We start from the raw sequence: 20,316 nt of genomic DNA on the forward strand, positions 1-20,316 counted from the left end.
GACAACCATCCCACACAGCAGGTAGACCATTGACTGGAGAGTGGGGGGGTCATGGTATCCTAATCTTCAATAGACTGTGCAAGTCTCGCACGTAGCGAAAACGAGAACTTAATTCGAAAAAAAGTATATTTTTGTACAAAACCAAATTGTATTGAAATTGTTATTTGTTAAAAAATTCTTAAAGATTATTATTTTTAACGTACTTTTTGTATAATTATTATTTTAATTCGTGTACATAATAATTGTTTTGTTTAAATTAGCGTAAAAATTATACATTTATCGGGACGAGGATCGCTGTTCGACATCGACCTGGATGGTTTTTCTAATACACCCCGTTTGTGAATCACGTCCAATTGGTGCGATCATCACATAGGTTCAGCGATAATGGGAACGTCAATTGGGTAATATTCTTAATTGTTTAGAGTAAACCGGAAACTGGAGGTTTTTTCTTTAGTTTTCTTCGTTAATTTGTTGAATTGACTTTACTTTTCTGTTTTTAATTACTTATTTTTACATTCCCAAGAACATATACACTTTTTAGAGTCATAACTTATGTTAAACTAAAATTATTGGCAGAACAAAATTTCCCCAACGTAAAACTCCATTAGGTTGGGACCACAATGGTCCCGGAAGTTCAATTTCTCGCGAGACTTGCACAGTCTATACCAATGCAGCAGGGTAGACTTGAAGGTCTCAAGGGATATGGTGACTCAGCCATGGGAACCCCAGGCACTCAAACCATAAAAAAAAAACATAATATTAATCATCCATCCTGCAAAATAATGAGCTCAAACTTAAAGAGATTTTGTGAATAAAAATGGATTTAATTATGAGGAAGTGGGTTTTCTTTCAGACAACTCGGCTATGCAATCAAATAGGAGAGCAATTACGGTTTGTAGGGTGAATGCACTGGAGGCTACATGTAGGTCGTTCATCCTTAAGGCCGGATACAATGCTAAAGATGGTATTCTTGAAATAATAAAACAATCTTATTTTTTAAGTTAATATTTCTTGTGTCACCCCCTACAAATCTTTGTATTAAAAACAAATTGGGAGTGATACAAAAAAGTTTAAACCGATTTATTAGGCCTACATGTCATCTCCAGTACCCTGGATAAAATTATTTTATTAAGGGAGATTTTAGCTTATATTTAGCATTTCATTAAATTTTACACTGCAAGCATTTTTAGTTCACTTACACATATACACTTAAAAAATAATAATAATGGCATCATGTTTTGAGCGGGCGGAGCATAAATCTCACCAACAAAAAGTCTAAATTATGATATTTGTTTGCATCTTTTTCAGTGCTGAATTAATGTCAACTTTGAAAGGGAATTGTATCCCTTTACCGCTCAGAATGTCTCCCAGTTCATTTCCACTGCATTCTATAGAAGTGTTGGTGGGGGCACATAATGTCAAACCCAAGTACTGGCTCCAAATGAACCTTCCGCGTTAGGCCGTCAAACTCAAAGTTTTCATCTGGAAATGCTTGAATTCTGAATCTTGCCTCCCTTGAAGTCTTCAGTTTACCAACTTGAGAGCATTCTATGCTAAATTACAAGGCCTCAACAGGCCTGTATGCTTCATTTTTGAAAAGGCAAGGGCACCAAGGCATTTTCTCTTTAGCAAAGGGCACCCTGTGAGGAAATTTTAAATTTCTACTAGAGCATTTCAAGGGCACCAAGGCAATGGCAAGGGGCAACGGAGGCAATCCTCCGTGAAGTATCAGGCCTGCCTCAAAATAACAAACAGCACACACAGCAGTTGCAGTTGTGCCTTTTGCTCTGTTGCCCTTTGCAAAGGTTTATTACAAATTGACATTTTCCTCATAGAAGTGCCCCTCGATAACCTCACCCCTTGCCAGAGGAAAATTGCTGAGCCTCTTCAAGAGTGAAGGTCAAGGTCTGATTTACAAATGGCAAAATACTTAACCAGCCAAATTCAGCAAGATCAGCAGCTGGCCATGTTGCTTTTTGTAGTCCAAGACATTGGAACAACCCTACCCTTCCAACTCTTCAACCTCTTCAAGAAAAAACTCAAGACTGAATCAATTCAATTTTTTAATTACAGTTTTTTAACTTGATTGTACAATACAATTTTTTTTATAAAATCAGAGAAAATGGAATGAACTGATTGCAAACTGCTTACCAATCTAAAGAACCTATAACTTATAAACAATAAATGGTGAATGGCCTAACATTTTGGCCCTAGCAGAGTCTTTCTTGAAGGCTAAGAGACAACACAACATAACACTCAAGTGGATGCATAGAGAGAGAAAGGCAAAAAGCACACAGCATTTGAAAAGTATAACAGTACCTAAAAAAGGGAGCTTTATCAAACTAAAACCCTATCCAAACAACAGAGGCTCAACAACATACATGTCACATGCACAAATCTCAAAGTTTTCTTCCATCCGCAGGAAAGAATGTTTTCTGTAGTAAAAAATTGCAATCCTCAAACATTTTCCTGATTTGTTTTTTAAAGAGCAATTCCCTTTTTTGAAAAGATTGAGGAAAACAAAAATCCCCAAAGCACTCTGACAGTGGCAATTTTGCTGTAAAAAAAACAACTTGCTAACGGAAAAAAGTAATGCCTGTAAGGCCATCATCTCATGAAATTTAACAAGAAATTTAACAAGATGTTATTTTTGTCTTCTTCCCCCTTCTAAGGTGCAAGTGATGACGCAACGAGCTGCGGCATTATGCTGGAGATCCTGCAGAATCTGGCCACATCATCTGACCCCGTAAGACACGACATCATCTTCCTCTTCAACGGAGCAGAGGAAAACGTCCTCCCAGCGAGCCACGCTTTCATCACCCAGCATCCCTGGAGGAAGAACATTAAAGTCTTCATTAATTTGGAGGCGGCGGGCGCTGGCGGGCGGGAGCTTGTCTTCCAGACGGGTAATCTACTTTTCTTTCTTTTTTAAAGAAAATTAGCTGATCAATTATGTGGGGAGAAGGTTGACAATGTCAGATGAACTGTGAAAATTGGCAGTTTATGTTGTGGGATTTAATTATTATTCACAAGGTTGAATCACAGGTCTCAACTATCCTATAATGAAGGTCATGTTCCAAATGAAACTTCTGCTTCGTGTTCCCCACTCACTTCTAATAATGTGGAAATAAGAGGCCAGGAAACCTGTCTTACAGATGAGACATAACATGTGGTATTTTGGCTGACTACCCCCCCCCCCCCAGAATTGTTGTTTGTACGCTATTTATTATTATATTTTTTCAAATCAAGTTTGCCCTAAACAAGGCTAAAGTCAACTCTTGGTAAGGGGCTGCAAAAATAAAAAAACACAAAAAGATGAAAATAACTCAAGGAGCTGAAGGTAGGAATTGATATTCTTCTTCTAAAACATATGCACTTCGGGCAAGGAGTTCCATATATGCAATTGAGTTAAGTTAAGTTAAGTAATACCTTGCACAAGAAAATACTGAATGATGAAGTTTCTTGAGCATCACTGAGTGACGGATATGCGAACTATACATGTATGTAAGAAGCCACTAATTATTATTTCAACCAGTGAGCTTTAAGATTGAAACTAATCATTTTTTTATCCGATAATTACCAATCCTGTACCGTCTTTAATCCCTTTCCAGGCCCAGACCATCCGTGGCTGCTCAGAGCCTACGCTCAGCATGCTAAGCATCCCTTCGCTACCGTCATCGGACAGGATGTCTTTCAAGCCGAGTTGATTCCCTCTGACACAGACTTCAGAATCTTCAGAGATTTTGGAAATATCCCAGGTGAGCATTTTGTGAAAAAAAAGTCAGTGTATCCATTTGGGCCTGATATCTACATCGATCGTCTGAGAGCCAGCCCTAGATTCAACTCTTCCGCCCTGGATTCGACCCCATGCACAAACTAGCGCATCAGGCCGATATGCGCAAATTGCATGATGATACACGCACATTTCGGCCGATACGCAAACAACTTTGTTTACATGAAATTACTCATTTCACAGAAGTAGGTGGCAACGGCCCCTGGAAAAAGGTTGATTGTTACCCACATCTTGAAGTGGCCTTCAGGCCTTGTGTTTCTGGCATAAAATATTGTTTCGGCATAAAATATTGTTTAAAAAAACAAAACAAGTATTGTTGATTGAACTGGATGAGACTGAAACCACAGAGATCCAGATCACTGGTCTTAGTATTGTGCTGGTCATAACAAGATAATAGACCGATCCATTAGGCTCCGCCCACGACGCTCGTGTGAGCAAGAACAGGTGAGCCTCTCGAATGCCTTTCTGCTCAACTCTGCCGAGCGCGCCAAACATATGCGCGGCATGTCAGACTTTATTCGTTGCGTTGTGATTGGTCAATATGCAATGGGGCGGAGCTTAATGGATCGATCTATTGCATGATGATAGATTAAACGTCAGGCCTGATACTTCACAAGTAGGCAACGAAGGCGATTGCCTCCGTGCCCCCTGGTCATCGCTGTGGTGCCATTGGAATGCTCCAGTAGAAATTTACGATTTTCCTCATAGGGTGCCCTTTACCAAGGAGAAAATGCGTTGGAGCCCTTGCCCCTTCAAAAGAAGAAGTGTACAGGCCTGGGGTGGTCCTAACTTAGGACTAGTCCTAGGCAATGCTAAGAGATAGGACTGGTCCTAAGTTAAGACCAGTAACTCATCCTAACTTAGGACTGGTCCTATCTCTTAGCATTGCCTAGGACTAGTCCTAAGTTAGGACTACCTTTGTGAAATCCACCCCTGACATTGTACATGCATATGTGTACATGTAGGCCTACCTAAAAATATACAAAAATAAACCAAAATGTACTGTAAAGGAGAGATTGGTCGGCCAAATGTACGACACATGTAGTTATACCTGGGTATGATTGATTTTTATATGTATTCTGAGTGGATAAACAAGATATTTTACAATGAGGTTCAGAAGGTTGTTGGGTGATTGTGTTGTTTCCCAGGGCAGGAAGGTCACCTCAGTGCAGTTTATTCTTTTCATTGTTTGAGTGAACGATTGTGTTGCAACCAGAATAGATCTATAGTACTTACATATCTATAGTACTTACGTACGTATATTATGCTTGTTTAATGCTTTGATACAATCCTACTTGAGTATGCCTATGTTTTTTTCACAGAGCTTGTGAAAGTACTGAGTATACAACCCATTGGTGTATGGGTAAAGCCAAAATTAATAGTCTTTTTACTCGATGCAAATTTCCATCTGTTAAAAAACAATGTTATTTTGGACGTCTGTGAAGTTTAATGTTGATTTTCAGGCTGTTTTTTGGGGGGTGGGGGGGGGAGGAGACAATTGCTGATAAAGGCAGTGACATTTTTTATAAAATAAAAAGTGTCCTAAAGTCTCTGAGGAAATTTTAATGGGTTGCTGCGGATCAAGGCAATGAAAGTCGTGATTCTATGAAGTTTTAGGAATTTTGTAGGTCTTCATTTCATTATTATTCAGTCAAGACTGGCAGCACAAATAATAGTAATTATATAAAATTTAGCACTTTATTAAAATAAAAAAAAAGGGAAAACAAAAAAAGAGCAATTAGGGCCTATAAGTTAAATAGGTAAGTGTTCAATCTAGTTTTGAACATGTTCACAATCAGGGAATCATGGATGATTATTGAAACAAAACTGAAATGAGTGGAAATTACAAAATGTAACAGTATTAGAAATTGTAAACAAAGTAAGTTCATGGACATAAAAGTATTTTCGACATTGATGCCTTGCCTATTACATGATGTACCCATTTAGGTCTTTGAAGACATGGATACTATTGGAAATTGTCAAAGACCAGCCTTCACACTTGGTGTATCTCAACATTTGCATAAAGTAACAGACAGCTGTGAAAGTTTGAGCTCAATTGGTTGTCGAAGTTGCGAGATAGTAATGACACCCTTGTCACACAAAGTAAAAAACACCCTTGTCACACAAAGTTGTGCACTTTCAAACGCTTGATTTCAAGACCTTAAATTCTAAATCTGAGGTCTCTAAATCAACATCGTGGAAAATTTCTCGAACCTACATTACTTCCGAGGGAGCCGTTTCTCACAATGTTTTATACTATCAACCTCTCCCCATTACTGGTTACCAAGAAAGGTTTTATGGAAATAATTATTTTGAGTAATTACCAACTTTTGAGTAATTTTGAGTAATTCACTGCCTTTAAAGTTGTTTGCAACAGCAAATCATATTTTTCTCAATGAAATAAATAAAGATGAAACTAGTACAGACATAAATAAGGAAATACAATCAATGACTTTACAAACAAAAATCATGCAGAGATGAACAACAACAACACCAACACATACATGTACTATGTACTTTGCACATGTACGCACCAACAAGCAGTCACAGGGACACAGGATCATGTGTCCATCCTATGTATAATGTATTTAATGCGTAGCACGCATTACAAATGGAAATACACACCAAGCAATAAGCAATATAGTATGGAACTGTGTGCATTGCTTGGTGTCGCCCGTCATACGCTGTGAATAATGCTTACATGTAATGCACAATCTTTACAAATAAAAGTACACTGTACTTGCTAAGCAATTTGCATGTTATTTTTATGGATATATAGTAGTTAGGATTACGGATACATCATTGAATTATGTGCATTTCTTTGTGTCATCTGTCATGCATAATTCATAGCACGCATTCCTTACAATGTGCACATTATTTTTCATGAATAGCAGTAATGATTACGGACAGTGGGATTATGTGCTTGCTTTTTATCATCCGTCCTATGTTGTGCATGCAAACTGTGTAATAAGCATTCCTTACAACAACAACAAAACAAAACAAAACTCCCATGAGGCACACTATCTTAAGGAAATGGCAGTAAGCAATATGAATACATAAATTAATTGTAATACAATCTGCTTGGTGTGTATTTTCATGGTATTGTATGCTTCTGGGTTTTTCAAAACTGAGGCATTCTGGACCCAATTGTTTTTACAGTTTGATCGAATCACCCTGAACTGAAACACGGTCTTTGAAATGTTTTAGACTTTCACTTTAGTTTATGTTATTGTTTAAAGACAATGGACACTATTGTTAATTGTCAAAGACCCTGGTCTTCTCACTTAGTATGTCAACGTATGCATAAAATAACAAACCTGTGAAATTTGAACATGAATGGTCGCTGGAGTTAACTATGAAAGAAAAAAAACACCCTTGTCACACGAAGTTGTGTGCTTTCAGATGCTTGATTTCGAGAGCTCAAATTCTAAATCTGAGGTCTCGAAATCAAATTCGTGGAAAATTACTTCTTTCTCAAAAACTACGTCATTTAGAGGGAGCCGTTTCTTACAATGTTTTATACTATCAACCTCTCCCCATAACTCATTACCAAGTGAGGTTTAATGCTGATAATTATTTTGAGTAATTACCAAATGTCCACTGCAGGAAATATTGCTTTTACAAATTGCCTGCTTTGCAAAGTAAGCAGGATACCAGTCAAAAATGGGAAATGTGACATGGTATTTTGACTGGTAACCTTTACTTGTAAGCATAATCTTGATGTGCTTGGCTTCTTTTTGTGCTTTAGCAGCTCTATGAAGCTGGGCCCATATGTTTAAATATTTGTACAGTACTTCCTGGACAGAGAATTTGGCGTCCACTTTTTGGTTCTGTGACATATTTGGTAACATTTCATGATTACAAATTAATTCTTGTTGTTTATAGAAGTGCTGTTAACCTTTTTACGAAAGACTTTCATGTTCTCAAAGTAATTCTTGTTATTTATGGAACTGCTCTTTCCAAAAAAACTGAATAAATAAATAAAAATTGATTGTTTACTTTGAGCTTTCCAGTTGAGGTTAATGTTGTTTTTTCCTTCTATGTGCAGGTGTTGACATTGCCTATGTGAGCAACGGTTATGTCTACCACACTAAATATGATAGTCTGGACTCCATACCGCCAGGATGCATACAAAGAGCTGGTAAGGAAAATATTACAGGGACAACCCAATGAGAATTTGTTGATGAAAATCTGTGTCCAAAACCTGTGGTTTCTGTACTTTCACAATAAATAGGATAGCCTGGACTCCATGCCGCTAGGTTGTATACAAAGTGCTGGTAAGGAAAGCATTAAAGGGACAAACCAATAAGAGTTTGTTGTTAAATATCTGTGTAAAAAAAAACTGTAGTTTCTGTATTTCTGGTGATGGCATTTGCATTTGCAGGACAGAGTCATTTTGTTTGGTATACACATCTTACTAAAAACACACACAGCAATAAGGCAAGACAACTGAATAGACAAAGAGACTGGCAGAATGGCAATAAAGGACAGACAGAAAACAAGAAAGACAAAGGAGAAGGAGAGATGAAATCACCATGGCAACATGGAAATACAGTGACAGAAGAGAAGGGAATATGCCTGAGGAGGGCTTCATCCAACGAAGAATGACTACAGTCAGATAATGATGATGAAGTAAAGAAAAAAAGCATTTGAAAACCAACAGATATGTAACCTAAGTAGGATTTGAAACTTTGCATGGTGGAAATACGATATGGAAAGGTTAGCGGTAACACCATGTAGTGACTATCTCTACTGAGTTGGGTAGGTTCTGAATTGGGGTGGTTCTGAAAAGAATCGTTGGTTTTAACTTGACATTTCGATCAGTCTGAAAAGAACCGTTGGTTTCAACTCGAAACTTGACGTTTCGATCAGAGCATACTGATTGAAACGTTGAGTTGAAACCAACGGTTCTTTTCAGAACCACCCCAACTCATTAGAGTTACATGGTGTTACCACAAACCTTTCCATATCCATACATGTAACTGTTTTGGATGGCTGCAAAAGCCAATATAAATGTGCACATGATCCCTGACTAATTTATGTTTCCTTAAAAAATTACAGACCTGGAATTTCACAGTGGCCACTGAGGTCATGCATGGGCTCTGTTGCCCAGGGGTGCGTTCCACTCGCGCAAACGTTGCCAACAGTTGCGCACGTTTGCCAACAATTTCAAGTGGAAAACGTTGGCAAACGTTGGCAACTTTAGGCGAACATACTTCGGAGGTGTTGGCGAGAGGTTTTTAAAATGGCGGACAAGCATACGGTATTATTTCTTTGTCACAAACATAATTACATTGTATTTTCGGTGGATGATAATGCAGATTTGGAATAACAAAGTTAATTAGTTGATGTAATGATGTCAAAAAGAGGACTATTGCAGCAAAAACAAAGTAAAAACAAAACTACGTATGGTGCGCGCCATCTTCATTTCAGGGCGCCGCCATGTTGACATCGCGTATACGCACCAATCGTTCAAAAGATAAAAAACTTATGCGCGAACAGTTGCGAGTCGTTTGCGCGAGTGGAACGCACCCCTGGTCTTGGCCTTGGTGCCCCTTCCAATATTCCCATAGATTTTTTTCAAGACTTTTCAATGGAAGTGCCCGATAAAAATGTCCTTGCCCTTTTAAAGATGATATTCGAGGCTTGTGGGGAGACTGCAGAGTTGAATGACATTTTAACAGGTTACTGGAAGCTGTTGGAGTTGAGTTTACTTTTCTTAAAACCATCGCTGTACTGCACCCTTAAGGTAATCAAAACAGTGACCCAGGTACTTGCACCTCAGCATGCATTATGCCATACATTAATTCACACAATGACATCCAGACACTGTAAATCATAGTGAGGTGGTGGGAAGAAAAAATATGTTGAAAAACCCCTTTTTGTCTGGAAGGTTTTTTGGTTATTTGTTTAAGGGGGGGGGTAATTACAGTCTAGACACCTGCTTATCCCTTGGTGTTGGAGGAATATTGGCTTGAGGGAAAAATTTGTTGACTGAAAAACTCACTGAGCTTTCTCACTGAGACTGCCAAGATTTCAAGAAGCATTGTAACTTTGGAAGGGACTTTCTATATCCTTATGGCATCACTTTGTAACCTTGAAGTCACCTGGAAGGAAGGGGTATTTTTTCAAAATAAAGCTTTTGTCACCAAAATATGTGTTTTGATGCGTGGATATGAATAAACAGTCAACTAAGGTTCTAAAAAAAAGGTTTCCATTTTATTCACAAATTTAAAAGTAGGCCCGACCCGAGAGGGCGCTGTTCGTGACGTTGATCGAGGCGTGATATTTGAAGAGAAAATGTGTAATCTGGCCCCGTACACTACCTCTCGTAACCTGATTGGTATGATCAGGTACGTACAGAACTACGGTCACGGAGCAGACTGCACTCTATAATGAGAAAATTGTAAATTGGAACATCTCAAAGGGCTTCAAGTCAAGGCAATGACATGGGTGCTAAAGGCATCACACAATACTGCATGTCAATTTCAACACAAATGTTTGAAGTACGGCCGACCTTAAGAATCTTTGTGATGAAATGTCAGCAATATAAGGAGGTCTAGCTGCACATTTCATGAGAAAAAAAGTTAATACCCTCATATGTGAAGCAGATGACCTCATAAACTTCTGCCCATTCTAGCTCATGTTTGATCAACCAAGGACGCATTGACATAAAAAATTGAAATCTTCTTGCATTAGCAGGTTTGGTTAGTGACACTCATGGAAGAAATGTTTCCCACTTTGATGTTATAGGTAATTCTGTTTGGCTAGACCTCCCTAATATTATTTAATGACCAATAGGCACTGACTCTATCTACACTTGCATAACAAATTGCTAAAAACAAAAGCTCAAGACCAGGATCTCAGACAGCAGGTCAAATGTCACTAAAACATACGCTTGTGTAAGTGGTTGAATGTTTGTCTTACAGCCGGGCAGTTTGAGCAAAAGTAACTTAACTAGTGTTGGTGCGATTTATTTGCTTGCATTGTGAGGCGAAAGTTACACATGTTTTTGAAGAAAGAGCCATGTTTCAAATACTGAGTTTGTCCTTAATATTTTTAGTGACTAATTTTAGAGATCATTCATTACTGTGTTATCTTCACCAAATGCCCAGACATGACTAATAATTGTTGACACAATTTTTCAAATGGTAAAAACACATTTGTTGTAGAAATAACGTGATTGAATGTATGTCAACATGTGTAACATTGGAAAGAGTCTATACATGACCTTTAGTCTTTCCAGTTGACTGGATGAAGGTAAAATCAGTGTAAAGTTTGTGTTTGTTTTTCTTTCAGTTTTTCAGTATTGGTTTTGGTCTCTAATTTTACTAAATACTTTCCTGCTAAGCTAAAATAAAAATAATTTCGCAGTCACAGATGGTACACTGTATGTGTGTCATAGTGTGGCTAGGTATTCTATTCTTTTCTCAAATCGTTTAAGATTTGAGAAGTCTTCTTGGAAGAAGTAAAACAATCCCCAAAGAGAGAAAGGAATAGTCCACATTGCATCAAAACACTTAGTTGTGTATTTGAAGGGATGCACAGAGTCGGTAAAGCTCCTGAAATTGTAAACATCTGGGAGGTACTTGGTATAAAATAAGGGTGAACTTGGGTCCGCAAGCTCCTCTTCAAGAATTTTTCACACATTAGTCAAATCTCATCCCTGTCAAAAATTGCAGCTTTACATTATTTTCCCTTCTTTCTTTGACACAGGTGACAACATCCAAGCCCTCGTTCTCCACCTTGCCAACTCCTCCACACTGCATCATGGCATTGAAGAGGATCGTCACGGTAGCATGGTATTTTTTGATATCCACGGATTCTACCTGGTGACGTACCCAGCCAGGATGGGCATGATAATCAACATGTGTGTGGTCGGAGCCGTCTTTCTCTTCATCATCTTTCGACGCAAGCCAGGTGAGTTTTTTTCTTTTTTTTCTTTTTTTGAGGGAGGATGTCACTGGAAAGTTATCCAAAGGGTTGTTTGAGTTTAGATTAGAATGGTATTTTGTCTGACACAAATGCTAGGCTCACCCTTAACACTTGCCAGGCATACATTGTCTAGTAAAAGCTGCTATCTATCTATCAACATTCAAACGCAACCTCAAGACTCATCTGTTCAATCTGTCAGCTTGCTAGCGACCGGCGCCTTTGAATGGTTCTATTCCAGATACTGTGCACCTTTCGGGAAATTAGAACGCTCCGGGGAACACCTCGGGAGTCGTTGTTTTAACCATAGCACTCGGAGCAGTCAATATTTGTATTATACAAATATTGACTGCTTCGAGTGCTATGGTTACTCGGAGCAGTCAATATGTGTATTATACAAATATTGACTGCTTCGAGTGCTATGGTTAAAACTATGACTCCCGAGGTGATTCCTGGAGCATTCTATTTTCCTGAGGCGAAGCCAAGGGAAAATAGAACGCTCCAGGGATCACCGAGAGAGTCATAGTTTTAACCATTGCACGAGTAAAAGCAGTCAATATTTGTATATAACACCCCAAACATTTCTAAATACTGTACTATTAAGTTACAGGCCTGAATGCTACAAAACTAAGACATATCATGTGACGTGCTCTAAACCAATGAAAAGCCAGAGTATTGGTAAGAGGTGTTTTAAAAAAGGTTACACAATAGGTTAGATCTTGTTTTCAGTGAAATGTTCCTCCTTGTTTCCCAAGGCCCAAAATATCATGCCTGCGACCACACTGCAAACTATGGGGCATACCATCGGGAATTACTGTTGGAATTAAAGGGAAGGTACACAATTGGTAATTGTCAAAGACCAGTGTTCTCACTTGGTGTATCTCAACAAAAGCATTAAATAACAAACCTGTTAAAATTTGAGCTCAATTGGTTATCGGAGTTGGGAGAAAATGATGGAAGAAAAAACACCCTTGTTGGACGAATTTGCTTCTAGATAGAAGTCTTTTATTATTTTAGTGAGAAATTACCTCTTTCTCAAAAACTACATTACTTCAGAGAGAGTCAGTTCCCACAATGTTTTATACTATCAACAACTCTCCAATACTTGTTACCAAGTTAGTTTTTAAGTTAATATTTGTTTTGAGTAGTTACCAAACATGTACCTTCCCTTAAACTTCAGAATTTTCTTTTCTTACAGAATACTCGAGCCGGCTAATGTATCTCTCCAAGCTGCTCCGTGCCGTTGGAGTCATTCTCGCCTCTTACCTCGCCGTCTTAGCGACCTCTGCTTTCATCATTCTTCTCCTTACCCTGACCAATCGTGAGATGTCTTGGTACGCCCATCCACCCATTATCTTTGGGCTGTATTGGGCGCCCAGTGTCTACATGATGATCAGGGTGCACCGTTCTCTAGGTGGCAAGCTTCACACGGTAACTAGTTATTAGTTCTTTGGTTGCTTCACACGGTAACTAGTTACTAGTTCTTTGTACTTGTGACATGTTTAGTTCCAGGTTCTACTTTTTCTGTTGTTGTAATGCATCTGGGCGGGCTCAGTGTTTTTATTACCATAACCGAGTGTAATTTTAGACTTTAATTAGAGTTCTTTATTCATTTTTGTCAGGAATCGTTTTTCAGATAGAGGTTTGTAGGCTTTCAACCTATCATAAGTTATTTTATTTTCTACTCTTATTGTTCAACTCTTAGCTCTAAAGCTTATTTTTCTTTAAAGGCAGTGGACACTATTGGTAAATACTCAAAATAATTATTAGCATAAAACCTGACTTGGTAATTAGTAATGGGGAGATCAGGTTGATAGTATAATACATTTTGAGAAAGTAGTTTTCGAGAAAGAAGTAATTTTCAACGAATTTGATTTCAAGACCTCAGATTTAGAACTTGAGGTCACGAAATCAAGCATCACACAACTTCGTGTGACAAGGGTGTTTTTTTCTATCATTATTATCTCGCAACTTCAACCACCAATTGAGCTTAAATTTTCACAGGTTTGTTATTTTATGCACATGTTGAGATACACCAAGTGAGAAGACGGGTCTTTGACAATTACCATTAGTGTCCAGTGTCTTTAACACTTATTTATAAACACCACTTGAACATACATGTAGTTGTGTGCAAACAAATAAATAATTGCAAGGGGTACACACACCACGACTGAAATATTGGTTAGCAAAAAAAAACCTGATAAATCATCTTAAACAACTTAAAAACTAATCAAATTTATCGTTTGAAGGTGAAATAAAATGTACTTAATTCATCTTTGATGGTAACTTTTATACTTCATCATACTTTTTCCAGAAAGCTAGCTGAATATAAATGGTGTAGGCTTCACTCAGTAAGCTATGGGTTGACATGCTTGGGACCTTTGGCCAAAGTACCCTGTAACTCAGACTCAATCTCGGTCGCAGACTCACAGTCAGGTGGTGGAACGAGTGCCTCACGGTTGGCTTTGCTTCTACGGTCGTACAATGTCGCCACGGACATGCCATAGTGTCTTTGCCCCAACCCTCAAAACCATGGTAATCCATTGTAAACACATTGTGTGTATGTGGTAAAGATGGTTAGTTTTTATTGCACTCATTAAGTAGCCTCTAGTTTAAGCTACCGGTAGTACAAGAAGCAAACTATAGAGGGCGTTGTAGTGTGAGACAGCTGGGGTGCGTTTTCGCGGTAGCAACCAATAACTGTTTTGGTTGAACTTGCCAGTGCTTAATCACTGGCCATTTGACAGAAACAGAATTTGTTACGACAGTGAAAACGCACTGTCTGTGCTAATTACAGGCAAGTTTGTGTTTGATATGTACAGACCTTACTCATTGGCGTTGTCTCTCTGGGCCATTTGCCCTCTTATCTTTGGGATTTTGTTGTCGAATGTTAGTTTTAATAATTTTTACTTTTTATCATATTATCTACGTTTTGTACATTAAAGAATAGTTAATAGTATTTTTACAGCAAATGTCTTTTAATATGAAATAAATAAATAAACCATTAATATAAGTCAAGATACATGTACCACTACACCAATCTGACTAACCTTTTAAAATGTCCTTTATATTCATCATGTACATGTAGGTGGACACCAAAGCCAACCCGTGGATCTTGGAGAGCTTATTCTTTGATGCTAGCATGTTGATCTGGTCCATGATGATTGCTCTCATGACACTCAGGGGGATCGGCTCTGCCTACATGCCAATGATCAGCGTTCTCTTTGCTGTACTCGGACGCAGTGTGCTGTGGAAACGGATGACTTCGTTTCAAGAAGGTACAATCAAGACTAAATTTCAGACTTGGAATTTCATGTAGACCACGGAGGAGACAATGGAGTCTATAACCTCCGTTGCCTTTGGCCTTGGTGCCCCTTCAAAAGTTTCCCATAGTTCATCTAAACAAACAAACAAACAAGCGAACACAAAAGTCAGAAGCCATTCAACCATTTTTATTTTGACAGGTGCACGGATGTTGCCAGTGTTCTTGGCGTACGTCTGCTTCACCATCGTTCCAATGGGTCTGTGGTTGTACCTCATGTTGTTAGGGTATGAGATATTCTTACCCATCATGGGGCGTTCGGGGTCTCTCATCACTCCAGAGCTCTTCATTGGACTTCTCACCTTTGCCGTCACCATCCTCTCAACCAACTTTTTTGTGAGTATAAAATTTGTTTTGATTCTCACTCCATGTAATGATGATCTTTGTGCAGGAAGATAAGTCCTTGGGGAAATGCTTCTGTGTAGACCTTATGCATTGACGTCATCCAGCGGCCTTCTTAGTGGAAAAACGGTGACGAAACAATCGAAACGCACAGATTTGTACGCGCGGCGCACAGGATTGGCCAATGAACAACCTCCTTTTGACCTCTAGATGAGGGCGCCCTTCTGAAATGACATCATGTGCATAAGGTCTATTGCTGACATTATGCCTTCCCCTACTTCTCCTTCCATGTTTTGGTGACCACGGCCCAATTTTATGACTCTGCTTACGTCAAGCGTATTTCACGGGTAGGCAGTAAATTTTTGCTTGTGCACATGCTTACTCCACGCTGTAAGGCATTTTTTTGTTACACAGCTAGCGCAAATATTTGCGCTTGCCCAACCAGCAGGGTATGGTGATTGTAAGCGCAGAATTCAGCGGTAAACAGAGCCATGAAATTGGGCCCAGGTGATAAGCTGAGAGACAGGTTCTTTGATGTTTCTCTTTGAGTGCCCTGATAGTCTCAACCAACCCACTCTAGATTCATCCAAAAACTCGGCCTTAAACCACTATTTAAAGCACAACTTAAAAAGTATCTTATGTGAAAATGCCATATTGTTTCTTGATAGATTTGTCTGGTGTATGCCTGCAAGACGCTGAAGTACACCAGGGCATTCTTACTCATGTTGTTCCTGGTCAGTCTTGCCGCTGTCCTGGGGTTGGTTGTCTTTCCTTACTCCGGTGATCCGCTTAAGCCAGCTCCGAAGAGAATCCTGCTTGAGGTAAAATCTGTGTTCCCCATTTGGAGCAGTGATAAATAACTCTTGACTCTTTGCCAAGATTGTTTAACACAAGCTTTGTAGTTTGTTTCTTGATACTCCTTAAAAATTCTAGTCTGTCTGTCCTTTTTATATATATGTTGGGCTTCTTTGAGAGATATTTTATGATCTTAAGATAATAATTAACTATAAATAATAAACTCTGGGTACAATCTCTTTTTTTTTTTTCACCTGAAGATGAGCAGAGTCTACTGTTCGCAACGTCAAGACCACACCGGCTCTTCACAGAACCATCACCCCTCCAAAATAAAAAGGTTTTACACATGGTTGTACCCGCAGCTTTACTATGTATAGTTTATTCTTATCTCATTTTCTACATCATGAAAGCTTTAAACCGTTATTATTTGATTATTTGATGTCACACATTCAGTAAGTTAATGAATTTGTGTCCAATGTTTCGCTCCATCAGCATATTTCCCGTACAAAGCACGACCAATCTGGCGCCGCAGTCCGCCACGAATCGTACGTGTCCGTTTTGCCGTTAGACTACTTGGGCATTACGCACATGGAGTCTTACATTCCAGCGTTGAAGGACGCCCCCAAGGCTGTATGCGAGAAAGACATGCCGTACTGTGGCCATCCTTATTATCTACCGCTGTTGCATGTGTTCAGGTAATTTGTCATTTTAATTACTTCGGCTGTTTTAATCTAAAGCCCGGTTCATACTTCCTGCGAATGCGAATGCGAAGCGAATTTGACGTGAATTTGACGTCACAACCCTCCTTTCGCAGCGATATTCGCAAGTGAGTTGCCCAAAGTTGCCCTGCTGCGAATTATTTGTTGCGAATGTGTGACGTCGTATCGCATTCGCATTCGCAGGAAGTATGAACCGGGCTTTACTCTGTCTTTTATAATGATTGTTTTAGTTTTAGATTTTTTACTTTTTATCTTTGTTATGTAAGCAACAAAGACAGATTTTTGGGTCCTTTTCATTTCATTTTCAAAGTCAATTGGAACTTGTTTTTATGGCTTTAGGTTTAACTAAGAATTAGTACATTGTATTGAATATTAGATTACTATTTTTCTTTACTATTTGTCTGTGTGGGCTGTGCGGCCATCCCTGCAATTTATGGTTAAATTATGATTGGTATTTTACTTACTGTCTGCTTGTTTCTTTTTTTGTATTTTACCATCTCCTTTTATGGAGATTTGTTTGAAATAAATAGCAACAAAAGTCTTTGTTGGTGTATCTTTTGTTGATCTTGTTTACGTAATGCACTCACTAACAAATTATAAATACTATTTTTATTACAAATGTAATTATTTCTAGCTGCTTTTGATAAGCTTACTTGTCAAACCTTTTCTTCGTTTTATGACAGGAAAATGTAATTATAGATTGGCCTCATGCTATGGCCTGCTTTGTAAGGTTGCCAATATTAAAATCGTGATAAGTTTACCATGTTTGATAAGGGGACCAGACTGTAATGCAGTCTTTGTAGAATCGGCTTGGTAATATCAGGCCTCAAATTAATCAACGGCACCCACAGCAATTGCCGTGGTGCCCTGTGCTTTTGCAGTGGTGCCCTTTAAAAAAGTTCCAATACAAGATTACGTCATCTGAATGACATTAATATCACTTCATTTTAACTTTAACTAATTTATTGTCCTTTTAATTTACTTGCTTTTTTGCTTTGGTTTCCCTATTAGTATTGTTCTAAATTAGTTCCAATCATTTTTGTAGTGGGGAAAGGTTTTTTGCCATCTCTTGTTATTAATTTATTATTTAGTTTTAAATTAACCATTTCAATCAAATCTTAGAAGTGACTCTTACCAGAAGAAAATTGCTGTGCTCCTTCAAAAATAAAAGTCATTTTGACTGGAAGATTTGTTTTTGAACCACAGAGATCAATGGATTCTCCCAGGAGGTGAGCCTCAGATTGATGTCGAGACGACTTTTAAGCTCGATACAAGAATTAAGAAAGATGACAGACAGAATTTGACGTTCACTGTCTCCGGTGAGTAGTTTGCGAAGTTACAATCCTAAATAAACTATAGCTAATAGTAAACTTGCCGGTACAACTGTGTCATGGTTCTCTTTTGAGGGAGTGTTGGCTCTGAGAAGAGCCTCTTGGCTCTGAGAAGAGCTGCTTTGATCTTTATGTTTCAAACAGTACTCTGCTTGTCTTCAGGAGAACCTGAAAGATGAGGGGAGTATACTTTTCGAAATGTCAACACAAAACCAGCTCTTCTCAGAGCGAACAATCCCTAAAAAGGGAAATATTACATGGTTGTACCTGCAAGTTCACTATTATTCATAGTTAAATCTTATCCTTCACACCATGCAAAGTTTCAAACATCACTTGTGTTGCCATTAGATCAGTTCTGGATTGTTGATAATCATGGATTAAGAGCTTCATTTTTACAAATCCCCAAAAATGTAGTTGTTACTTACATAAAATTTTAGTTAATTTTACTTTAATACATATACTTTTAGTTGGTTACGTTTCTCTCCTAAGCTACGAGCTTCTTCAGACTGGTGACTATGTCCAATGCTGATCAACTGCCTAGAGACCTCTATCATAGTGCAGCCATCTTGAATTTGTCCAATTGGTATCAATGTTGCCAAACCGAGGCTGGAAGAACAAAAAATACTGGGTCCTAATCGCAAAACGATTATTAGCATTTTTTAATGTTATTCGATACAAGGAACATGATCAAGTTGGAGGCAGCATGATACAGGTCTATTATACTATTTCTTACCCTTTCTATGTGTTTCTCCTCTTGCTGTAGGTCCGAGCCACATCAACCTGTTTATATCCTTCAGGGAAGGGGTAGACATGATCTCCTGGTCCCTGAGTCCGGAGAAGCCTCTTAAGACGCTGGATGGGACAGGCAACTGGGTCTACTATATCTGCTACGGGGGAGGACAGCCAGAGGACAGCTGGAAGTTCTGGATGGATATGAAGGTAGGAACGAGGAGCTTGTATTTCGGACAGGAGTGATGTGGGGGGTTGGGGGATGAGACCAGGGGTCGATTTCACAAAGAGCCAAGATTGATGTTAACTGCAAATTAATCAAAGTTGCTTAGTAATGTGTGATGTAACAAGGCAAATCACTCTGGTAATACTGACAATTTGTCTTTCGGTGGATTTTATTGGTGGATTTTATTGCTTTGTTATTGCAACCTCATTTTAATGTGCCGACACACTACCAACTAAGCTATCTATATCTAGCTCTAGTTGGGGGTTTCCCTGTTTTGTCAAACTCTTTTTAAGGAGTTGCCAGTCAGAAGTTTTGTGTGTGTACTTTCTCCAATGACGTGTTTTGATAAATTCTAATATTTTTAAACCTACATATTTGGTTTGCGGTATTAACACCATGTGTGTATCTACTTTCCATTTAGAGTTCGTTCTTAGAGAACTGTCTTGCTTTATTCTATTGGAGTAGATGTTCAGGGCTTCGGGAAACTTCTCAGTTCTGAAAAGAACTGTCCTGCTTTTTAACTATTACCTTGGTGGATGGTATAGAAAATAGGCTTGGACTACTACTTTAGCTTATAGGATCGTGATTAACTGTACTTCCACAGAGTCAGTTCTTAAATTGGTCTCAACGTTTTGACTATGCTTGCTCTAGTCATCGTAAGGAGTGTTTCTCCCGAACCCCCAACATCTACTCCGTGGTAGAAGAATAAAGCAAGACAGTTCTCTACCTGCCAAGTAGATACACACATGGTGTTACCGCAAACCAAATATATATTGATACCTCACCATGCAATGCCTCAAATCCTATATTTTTAAACCACTGTTGATGTGGTGCTTTGTCTTTGTTTGCATTTTGCAGGTTTTGTTTTTGTTTGTGGTACTTCATTTATTTGAACAATCGTTCAGTTTAATAGATGAATATTAATTTTGGTTTTTACCCATACACCGATGTGTGTTAGCACTGTATACTCAGTACATTCCCAAGTCCTGTGACAAAATATCACAGGCATGTTACTCGGGTGGGATTCGAACCCGCGACCCTTGCAATTCTAGAGCAGTGAAAGGGTCGTGGGTTCGAATCCCACCCGAGTAACATGCCTGTGATATTTTTTTCACAGGACTCGGAAA

At 38.6% G+C, this 20,316-nt stretch overlaps 1 protein-coding gene across 1 annotated transcript in view; it reads left to right on the top strand.

The window, feature by feature from the left end:
• Positions 1-20,316, top strand: part of LOC139945796 (endoplasmic reticulum metallopeptidase 1-like) — a 41,932-nt gene that overhangs the window by 15,442 nt on the left and 6,174 nt on the right. The window contains exons 2-12 of the mRNA XM_071943226.1: positions 2,673-2,906; positions 3,612-3,758; positions 7,842-7,934; positions 11,510-11,713; positions 12,924-13,156; positions 14,814-15,003; positions 15,190-15,383; positions 16,058-16,210; positions 16,677-16,879; positions 18,110-18,222; positions 18,998-19,173. Of these exons, the coding sequence (XP_071799327.1) occupies positions 2,673-2,906; positions 3,612-3,758; positions 7,842-7,934; positions 11,510-11,713; positions 12,924-13,156; positions 14,814-15,003; positions 15,190-15,383; positions 16,058-16,210; positions 16,677-16,879; positions 18,110-18,222; positions 18,998-19,173 (1,940 nt within the window). The remainder of the gene's footprint in view (positions 1-2,672; positions 2,907-3,611; positions 3,759-7,841; positions 7,935-11,509; positions 11,714-12,923; positions 13,157-14,813; positions 15,004-15,189; positions 15,384-16,057; positions 16,211-16,676; positions 16,880-18,109; positions 18,223-18,997; positions 19,174-20,316) is intronic.

The sequence above is a fragment of the Asterias amurensis genome, chromosome 13, assembly GCF_032118995.1.
Source record: "Asterias amurensis chromosome 13, ASM3211899v1".
Lineage (NCBI taxonomy): Eukaryota > Metazoa > Echinodermata > Asteroidea > Forcipulatida > Asteriidae > Asterias > Asterias amurensis.